The following is a 10,229-nucleotide window of genomic DNA, read 5'->3' on the forward strand; positions in this document are numbered from 1 at the left end:
AAACCCGTCCGGCTTCCTAGCAGCCCCAGAAGAGGTGGCGCGAGGACTCGAGGTTTCTGACGGAGAGCTGGCAGAAGTAAGCATTTGTCCAGCCCCGCCGCTGGAGTCTGTCATTGCACCAGAGCCGATCCTGGAGTAACAACCAGGCAAAGATTTTGATTTTGCCCGGCACCCAGGCCTTCCAAACTAGGTGGTCGAAGTGGGTCGCCGTTCTTCCCTAGAACTGCGTCAGGTAGGCCGACTTTGCTGTGTACTTTCCTGAGCTCGTTCTGCTCCACGTCAGGTCATCCGGCACTCCTGGCTGCAGCTGCGCATCCGTGTCCTGAAGCAGGCGATGAAGGGCGAGGACGTCCGGCAAAAGATGGTGGTTGTTGCCGTGGGCGAGGTCGCGGATCCACGTGTCATCTCTGAGGGCTTCCCACGCTGATCTATTCTTGCACCGCGAGTAGCTGAATAGCCTTGGGAATTGCTGCGAGAGGCAGCCCTGGCCGATCCATAAAGAGAGCCAGAAGGAGGACCGAGCCTCGTCGCCGATCGCAACATTGGTGGAGGCCGCGAAGAGCGCCTTGTCCACGTCGTCGTGGGGAAGCTCGGAGCCCACCCAAGGCCGCTCCAGGTGGTGCCAGGCCATCCAGAGCCAGCGCAGCCGCAGCACTCTGCCAAAACGCTGCAGGTCAGGGATGCCCAAGCCTCCTTGCTCCGTCAGGGTGCAGACCACAGGCCAGTTGACCTTGCAGCTGGCGCCCAAAATCTCGTCGTCCTGGCACCAGAGGAAACGTCGCCTGCACTTGTCGATCTCCTTGAGAATTTTTCTTGGGACATGGAGGACGGTGAGGGCGAAGGTTGGCATGGCACTCAACACGCATCAGACAAGGACGCGGCGGCCGGCCATCGGAAGCAGTTTTCCCTTCCAGCCCGCAAGCCTTGCCTTGATTCTGTCGATGATGAACTGGAGGTGGACCAAGCGAAGGCGGCCCGTAGAGACCGGCAGCCCAAGATATTTGATGGGGAAGGGGCGATGGAGGCTACAAAACCCTGGAGCACCTCCTCGACATTGATGTTCTCGCAACGGATCAGCGAGACCGTGGATTTGGCTGGGTTGATACAGAGCCCGGTTGCCTTGCCAAACTCGCTAAGGATGTGTAGCAGAGAGTCTACCTCTTCACATCTAGGGTTTATGAAGATAACTGCGTCGTCGGCGTAGAGGCTTACACGAAGCGCCAGGTCGCAGCCTGGGAGGCGATGTAGCAGCTGCTGATCGACTGTCACCGCGATGAGGTGGTGCAGTGGGTCGATGGCAAAAATGAAGAGGAAGGGGGAGAGCGGGTCTCCTTAACGCAACCCACTGCGGTGGAGGATGCTAGGGCCGACCGAACCGTTGAGGGAGACCGCGGAAGAAGCCGAGACGAGTAGACGAGCCACCCAGTCCCACCAGCGCGCACTAAACCCTAGCTGTTGGAGCAGCTCCAGCAGGTATTCTCAGGAGACGGTGTCGAACACCTTTGCTATGTCTAACTTTACTAGCAGGCCCGGCGTTTTGCGATGATGGAGGACGCGGATGGAGTTTTGCACGAAAATAAAGTTGTCGTGGATGCACTTCGATTTCAGGAATGTCGTCTGCGCCGGTGAGATGATGGAGCCGATGACTGACGCCAATCTAATCGAGAGAACCTTGGAGATGAGCTTGTTTACCGAATGGATCAAACTAATGGGCCTGAAGTGGGTGATCTCCGTTGCCCCATCCTTTTTTGGCAGGAGAATGATTGTAGCTTTGTTGATTGCCGACATGTCGCCGCCTGAGAGATTGTAGAATTGGTGGAAGGCCGCCATGACGTCTGTCTTGATGATGGACCAGCACGAGTGGAAGAAAGTACCATTGAAGCCGTCCGGCCCCGGAGACTTCTCCTGCGGAGATTTGCAGATCGCCGCCCACACCTCGTCCTCGGTGAAGGGGTTGTCAAGGCTGGCTACCGGCAGAGACGGCAGGTGGATGGATTCCCAGTTGATGGTTCGGCTGCGAGGCGATGTTGTGCCCAACGAGGATCGGAAGTGCTCATGAATGATCCACTCCTTGTCACCGTGGGAGGTGGCAATGGAGTCTCGAGTGTGTAGGGCATGGATGAAGTTTTTTTGGCGCCGTGAGTTGATTTTGCCTGGAAGAACGCCATCTTGGCGTCGCTCGCGCACAGCCAGGTGACGCGCGAGGCCTGTCTCTTGCGCGCCCTCTCGATGGCGGCGAGTCCAAGGACTCGCATCTTGAGCCATTTCCGCAACTGGAATTCATCTACCGTCAGTTGCCTACTCTCCTGAGCAATGTCGAGGCAGAGCACAATCTCGTTTGCGATGTGCATTTGAAGTTTTGTCTCGCTGAAGAAGCCCTTGGCCCAAATCCTCAGGTCACGGGCCACTCGCGCGAGCTTTGTGCTGAATCTCTTGAAAGCACATCCCGAGGCGACTAGGCGATCCCACGCCCTCTACACCATAGTGTGGAAGCGAGGGAATCTCGGCCAGAAAGACTCGAAGCGGAAGCGAGCCGCGCGGCGAGGGGCCGCCGCCTCCGACAGCAGCAGCGGGCAGTGGTCAGAGCACGAGGTGGAAACGGCGTGAAGGAGGTAGGAGGGAAACATGGAGGCCCAGGCCATAGTGCAGAAGAATTTATCTATGCTAACTAGGGTTGGTGACGTGTGCTCGTTGCTCTACGTAAATCTTCTGTTCTTGCACTTGATCTCCTTGAGCCCTGCCGCGTCGATCATAGCTCGAAATTTTCCCATGATCCTACGGTTTATGTTGGTGTTGTTTTTGTCGCGCGCCTCATAGATCAGGTTGAAGTCCCCGATGATGAGCCAGGGAGCATTTGATGGCGGAGCAGCCCGCGCCAGCTCGGCCAGGAAATCATTTTTCCTTCTGTCATCGACCGGCCCGTAGACTATCGCTAGCCATAACGTAGCACTGCTTGCGATGATGGTGATATTGGAGGTGATGGAGAAGCAGCCAACGGCCTGCGAGAGCACATCTACACCATTCTTGTCCCAGAAGATTGTGACGCCTCCCCTCGTGCCCGTGGCAGGGAGGACGGCGCAGTCAGCAAGCCGCATTCCTCCGGTTTCCCTAACTAGTGCCCTGCTCCATTTGTCGATCTTTGTTTCCTGCAGGCGGAGGATGGCCAGTTTATGCGCCTCCGCCGTCTCCAAAACTACTTCTCGGCGGGTCGGCGAGTTCAAGCCCCGCACGTTCCAACTCATTATCGGGCAATTGGTGTCACTCATGGGGAAAACAGATGATAGCTCCGACGACTACTGCTACTTGAAGGTAAACACGGGTACACCACCATCGGGCCGGGGGGTCGCCGGCGGCCACCAACAGGCCCCAAGTTTCATCGGCGAACAACTACGCCTCACTCTCTAAAGAGACCTACACTATTACAATGCATGATGAAACCTAACTCAACCCAGCCGAGTGCATGGGGTCGTCGGAGATTGCTACGACTAGGAATCACTAACATGGAGAGGTGGTGGCCTGCGAGGCCTCTCCGTCTGGACCGTGCATGCCCGCAGCTATCTTGAGCATCGCAGCGTCGAGGTTGGTGAGCTTTGGGATGGCCTTGATATCGGAGTCGGACAGGGGCTCGTCGAACCGACGGATCAGCGCCTCCGCCGCCTTGGCCGTCATGGTCTCTTTTGGCCCAAGGATACCGAGGCCGTGGATGATGCGGAGCGTTGCCCGCTGGCTGACCGGAATGGTGGACGGGTTCTTCGCCTGACGGGCGCTCTGGCGAGACGGCGCCGCGACAGGCCTGGAGCGGCAGGGCGTCTTGGCACGGGCGGGAGGATTGCCCAGAACGGATGGCGCGACGTTGACGAACAGCTGGCGTGCATCACCCTCCCCGCCCGCATCGGCGATCTAGGTGGAACACCTGGGAGGTCACCGCGCCGAGCTGCACGGAGTGAGTGGTGGCCGGCCTGGGAGTGTGGCGGGCGAGCGAGAGGGTCGGGCCCATGTCGATGTCGTCGTCGATGCCGCTGCCCGCGCCCGCCTGGTCGGTGAAGCTGAGCGGCTTGTCCACGGTGGCCGCAGCCGCCCTGTCTACTGCCACCGCCCTCGAGTCCACCCTCGATGGAGGTGGCAGCTCCTTGTTGACCATGTCAAAGAAAGAGACCACCGGGTCATCGTCCTGCGCGTTGCCCGGAGCCCGAGGCAGGGGCCGGGGCAGCGCGAGCAGTGGGTTGGAAGTACCGCAGGCGTGCGAGAGGAGGACGCACCGCGGGAGCGGCTCGAGCCTGCCCCACCCCCCAGAGCGGAGCCCCCTGGGGCGTGGTCAGAACTCCTGTCCTTGGAGGGGCCGTGTCCGCGGCGCGAGGTTGGGGTGCGACTGCGGCGGCGCTCAGAGGCGGGGGGTGGCGCAGCCGGCTCCTTGTCGTGGCTTCGCCCGACAAGCGTGTCCTTCCATGATCTCCGCTGGCCGCCACTGTCGTCGCCGTTGTGACTATGCTTGTGGCCCACCAAGGGCATGCCCTTACAGCCCAAGGACGCCACTTGCACGGGCGGGCGCAAGCGTGGTCCCAGGCCCTGCGACGGCCTGCCGTCCTCCAAGCCGGCCACCCAGCCCCCCGCGTGGGGGTAGCACGGATACGGGCGGTCATCGTCGTCGGAGGACGGGAGGCCGCTTTGCCCAGAGGGAGGAGCGCGGGGACAGGGGCGCCCAGTCTTCGATCCGATCGATGTGCACCAGCACATCCTAGCGCAGCAGGTTCGGTGGCGGCACGACGGCCCATCTCCTCCACCTGGCCGGCACCTCTAGCGTGCTTCCACAGGGTTCGCATGGTGGGGATGTGGTGCAACTGCCACACCCACACCCAGACGGCGAACAGCTTCGTGTCCGCGCGCTCGAACGTACGGCTGTCGAGGCAGTCGATGATGACCACGTCGCCCAGTGCGTCCTTCGCGCCCTCTAGGGTCCAGAGCTGCATCAGCAGCTTCTCCATGACGACGCGAACATGCAGCATCCAGGTGTCGTGGATGGCGTGCGTGTCCTCCCTCCATGGCTCCAGCAAGAAGGAGACGCCATCCACCATGATCGAGCCCCGCCGAACGACGAGGTCCTTGTGGGCCGGCATGGTGAAGTGGATGAAGGAGTCCTCCAGATCGTGGCTGGTGACGCGGAGGAGGTACGCGGGGATCTGGAATTCCCACTCGATGGCTCGACCAATGGAGAGGGGACTGGCCGCGTGCAACTTGCTCACCGCGGTGACCACCACCGCGTGCTGCTGCAGCAGGAAAATCTGTTGCTCCATCTTCGGGGTGGAGGTGATCACCTTGTGGCTGGTCCCCGGCCGGCGCCCGTGGTCGACGCAGGGAGCGCCCAGCGGAGCCATCTCATGCTGAGGAGGGCTGCCCTTGGCAGGAAGACCAGCCGATCCCGCACCGGACAAGCCTGGAGCCCATCCCCCCTCTGGTTTACTCGGTTCTGGGGGCACTCCTTGCCGATGTGACCAGGGCGCTTGCAAATGATGCAGTGGATGGGTTCATGGCAGTCGACGCGGCGGTGGTGCGGGCTGAGGCATCAAAAACAGAGGCCCCTGAACTTGCTTAAGAAGGCCTCGCGATCCGACACGGGGAGGGGGGGCGGCGCCCGGATCCGGACCGGCGGTGATTTGCCAGCCTTCTTGCTTCTGCGGGACTGGTACAGCATCCATCCATCATCAATGGAGATCTTCCCGAAAGAGGGAGGCGGGGGGCACAACCACGATGGATCGGAGCCGGTGCTGCTCAGGCGGGGGGCGGGCCCCGATCTAACGGTCCGGACGAGAGGTCGCCCTCGAGGTTAGCACCCTGCGGCAGGATTTGCGGAGGCGTCCCCCACTCTAGCGCGGCCGAGGAACAGGGAGAGGTAGGAGCGGCGGAAGATCCGGGGGATCCAGGGCCGCTCCTGGGGCCGGAGCATTGAAGGCGGGCCGGTGGGGAGGCAGGAGAGCAGGGCGGATCCGTCGTCGGCATGGGATGCTCCGGCATCCCGGGTGGGGTGGCGCAGGTGGGGAAGGGGGGTGGCTGCCACGGCCGGAGTGGCCAGCGGCGCGGAGCGGGGCAGAGCGCAGGGAGCCTGGGCAGAGCGGCAGGAACCTCCCTGGACCTGACCGGCCCGAACGCAGTGCTGGGTGTAAGTGCATCTAATGCCACCACTAGTTGGTTTTGGAGTATTGACGACAAACCTAGTTGAGGGACTAATGTGTTTGTGAGAATTGCAGGATAACACAGGTAGAAGTCCCTCGTTAATTCGGTTTTCCTACCAGAGATGACCCCTAAAAATGTATGAAGACATTGATGTCAAAGGTGGTATATGAAGATATTCTCATCGAAGACTATGACAAGAGAAGACATCGCATGAATCCTATGGAGCTCGAAGACTTAGATCTATCGTAGTTCTTTTTCTTATTTGTTGAGTCATAGGAACCACCGTACTGTTAAGTAGGGTCCAAGAGAACTAGTCAGAATGACTGAAGTGATGCTTAACCAAAACTTATGTCTTCAAGTGAAGACTATGAGAGCGAATCTTGTCCAGAGTCGGACAAGTCAGCTTTGCTTGTAGCCCAAGTAAAGTTGCCGTGTGTGTTTGAAATCTGACCGTTGGAACACGTGTCAGTTCCTTAGTGACCCAGGGTCATTTCGGGCAAATCAGGTCGGGTTGCCTAGTGGATATAAATAGCCCACCCCCGACAACCATAAACGGTTGGCTGCTCAGAGTTAGAGTACGGCTTTTGTCGTTTGAGAGCAACCCACCTCGAAGCCTTTGAGAGAGAATTCCTTGCGAGGATAAAGCCCTAACCACCCAGAGCCAAAGAGTGTTAGGCATCACTTAAGTCTTCTTGTCTGTGTGATCTGAAGACTTATTACACTTGAGGACTGTGAATCCTCCAGCCGGTTAGGCATCGCATTCTGAGCATCCAAGAGACATTGTGGATCGCCGGTGAACGAAGTCTGTGAAGGTTTGGGAGTCTACCTTGAAGACTTACCAGAGTGATTGGGCGAGGTCTGTGTGACCTTAGCTCAAGGGGAATACGGTGAGGACTGGGTGTCCTGAGCTGCGTGTTCAGGACTGGGTGTCCGGGACTGTGTGTCCTCAGGTTTAAATACCTAGCCGCCCTAACCAGACGTACAGTTGTCACAGCAACTGGAACTGGTCCAACAAATCATTGTCTTCAACGAGTCACTGGTTTCATCCTTCCCTTCCCTTTACTTACTGTTGGTCCCTATGAAGTCATTGTATGATTGCACTATCTTTTGTCTTCACTGAGTGACTGCGTGTTCTGTTTGGCTTCATAATATCTTCCTACCTGATCCTTACTACATTGCTGCTATTAGTCATTGTGCTTTCACTTCATTGAATACTTGACTATGGTTTTCCTAGTGTAGTCTACCTTCCGCTGCATGGTAATAGGTTTATTTCTATCGTTTGTCTTCGAAACTTCCATGTTTTGAAGACTTTCATAAAAATCGCCTATTCATCCCCCCTCTAGTCGATATAACGCACTTTCAATTGGTATCAGAGCAAGGTACTCCCTTGTTCTGTGTGATTCGGTTTAACCACCTGGAGTTTTAGCTATGTCGACTGCAGGGATAATTAAAGTCTCCGCTGTGTGCCCCGTCTTCGATGGAACTGAATATCCCTACTGGAGGAATAAGATGAGCATGCATCTTGAAGCCATTGACGTCGACCTATGGTATGTCGTCAAGAACGGCGTTCCCAAGGCTGGAGAAGGTGTCACTGCTGCTGACGTCAAGAAGTTCGTTCAACTGGACTCTACTGCCAAGAATATCATATGTGGTCATCTGACCAAAGGATAGTATGGCCGCGTGAGTGCTTTGGAAACATCTAAGCTAGTCTGGGACTGGCTCTCCAAGGTCAACGAAGGCGTCTCAACCCACAGAGATCAGAGAATCAGTGTCCTTCGCAACCTCTTCAACCGCTTCAAGAGAAATGACAATGAGAATGTCCAGCTCATGTTTGATCGACTCACTGACATCACAAATGAGCTTCAAGCCCTTGGCGCTACTGAGATCACTAAGCATGAAGTCGTCAAGACACTACTGAGATCACTTGACAGTTCGTTTGACACCCTAGCCCTGATGATTCAAGAACGTCCTGATTTCAAGACACTCGATCCGTCTGACATACTTGAGAGGCTCAACACACATGAGTTTCAGCTTTCTGAGAAAAGAGATATCTATGGTCCAAACTATGGGCGAACTCGTGCCTTGAAGGCAAAAGCTGTCTCCTCATCTGAAGAAGAATCTGACAGCAGTTCTGATGATCCTGAAGACATTGGAAAGGAACTTGCTATGCTTGTGAAGAAGTTCCAAAAATTCACCAAGAAGAAAGGCTTCAGAAAGTCTTCACGATCAAGCTCAAGGAATGATGAAGCTTCTGCTCATGACTACAAGAAAAGATCATGCCACAAGTGCAAGAAACCTGGCCACTACATCTCTGAGTGTCCGCAGTGGGACAATGAGAAGAAGAAGAAGAAGAAGAAGAAGAAGAGCAAGGAGTATGACTCCAACGACAAGAAGAAGAAGAAATACTCAAAGTCTTCTTCCAAGTCTTCCTCCAAGTCTTCATCACACAAGAAGAGCTCATCTGGCAAGGCACGTGCGTTTGTTGGCAAGGAAATGGATTCAGAGGAGGAGTCCGCTTCTGAGGAGGCGGAGGTGGAGTCTGAGGAGGAGTCCGATTCTGGCGTTGCGAGTCTGGCTACAGCATACGTTGCCAAGTCCATCTTCAACACTGAAGACAATGACTCCATCACCGACACCGATGCAAATGACAAGGACTACTCCGCTCCTATCTAGTGCTTCATGGCACGCGGTGCCAAGGTAAACACACGCACTACTCACTATCAAACATCTAGTGATGATGACTCTGACTGTGGTTCCAAACCCAGCTACAAAACACTCGCTAAAATTGCAACTGAACAACAGAAAACCATGGAACACATTCAAAAACTGCTAGACAAAAGCGATGATTTGTTAGACGCTGAAATGACTCGATCTCAGTCCTTAATTGAAGACATAAAAAATCTTCATGTTAAGTATGAGGAACTTCAAAGTCGTCATGAAACGCTCTCAACGGCTCATGAAAGGCTTTCCTATGATTATCTTCAAAGGAAGCAAGATCTTGAGAAATTGAGAGCGGCTCATGAAGATCTTCAGAAAGAAAACGAGTCGCTTCGCGCCAAACAGATCAGTTCATCTCAGGAAGGATTTGAACCACCATGTCTTAAATTCATTGAGCGTGATAATGCTACTTCTGTTGCTGAATGTTCTACTGCTGCTACTGTTGCAATATCTTCAACTGTTGATGTGGGAACTAACTCCTCTGCTGAGGATACCACTGCTATTGCTGATGAGAATGCTAGGTTGAAGACATTGCTTGAAACAGGGATGTACAAAAGTCTTAAAGGGCATCAGACACTATGTGAAGTCCTCAAAAGGCAGATCATGAACTGAAACTCGAGGAAAGAGGGTGTTGGGTTCGTAAGGAAAATGAATGCTGATGGCTCTTACTGGAAACCTGAGCAGTACCCCAAAACCACATGGGTTGCTGCAAAGGAACCTTCAGCAGATCCATCCACTCTATCTGGCTTCACTTGTGCTAACCTCATTGTCATTGATGAATCCTTTGATGCAAACTATAAACTGTTTAAGAATCAGAATGGTGAAGTGTTTGCCGGGTAGATTGGTACTAACTGCAGGAATGGACCGCCTATGAAGAAGATCTGGGTGCCAAAAAAGTGTTTGGAGAATCTTCCTGTGAATGTCATCATGACACCACAGGTGAAGAAGACAAACCCCAGACCACAGGCTTCATACGGTCCAAAGGCTTCATACAGACAGAGGACTCACCTGAGTCGCACTAACGCAAATGTTTTGCAGGGAAACCATACTCAGGCCTATGAATATGAGCGCGGTTCATCAAACCGCCATGTTCATAAGACCAAGAACTATTCTGCTTATTCTTATGAGTACTATTGTCCGCCTGCAAGACTTTTTGCTAGGGCTCCAAAGCCAAAGTTCTCAGACGTTGCACTTAGACTTATTGCTTCTAAGCCACCCTTGAAGATGTGGGTGGCTAAGAAAGCTTAACTCTCTTTTGCAGGGAAGGGTCTCCAGCAGAAAACCAAAATCGTCTGACGCTATTGTTGGGGACCTTAAACATCTTGTAGGGCGCAAGATCAAAT

At 54.9% G+C, this 10,229-nt stretch overlaps 2 protein-coding genes across 2 annotated transcripts; both read right to left on the reverse strand.

Moving 5' to 3' along the window:
- Positions 1-217: 217 nt before the first annotated feature.
- On the reverse strand, positions 218-850 carry LOC147980800 (uncharacterized). The gene has a single exon (XM_087515764.1). It carries the CDS (start codon positions 848-850, stop codon positions 218-220), a length of 633 nt encoding a protein of 210 aa, XP_087371890.1.
- A 1,846-nt stretch (positions 851-2,696) lies between these two features.
- LOC147980801 (uncharacterized) lies at positions 2,697-3,242 on the reverse strand. The gene has a single exon (XM_087515765.1). The coding sequence runs from the start codon at positions 3,240-3,242 to the stop codon at positions 2,697-2,699; it is 546 nt and encodes a 181-aa protein (XP_087371891.1).
- Between the last annotated feature and the right edge of the window lie 6,987 nt (positions 3,243-10,229).

This window comes from Triticum urartu, chromosome 3A (genome assembly GCF_056163025.1).
Source record: "Triticum urartu cultivar PI428250 chromosome 3A, HENAU_Tu73, whole genome shotgun sequence".
NCBI classification, from domain to species: Eukaryota; Viridiplantae; Streptophyta; class Magnoliopsida; order Poales; family Poaceae; genus Triticum; species Triticum urartu.

What these genes read in the sequence shown, in the direction of transcription:
- LOC147980800 (XM_087515764.1), bottom strand. Translation starts at nt 850, where the DNA reads ATGCCAACCTTCGCCCTCACCGTCCTCCATGTCCCAAGAAAAATTCTC.
- LOC147980801 (XM_087515765.1), bottom strand. Translation starts at nt 3,242, where the DNA reads ATGAGTTGGAACGTGCGGGGCTTGAACTCGCCGACCCGCCGAGAAGTA.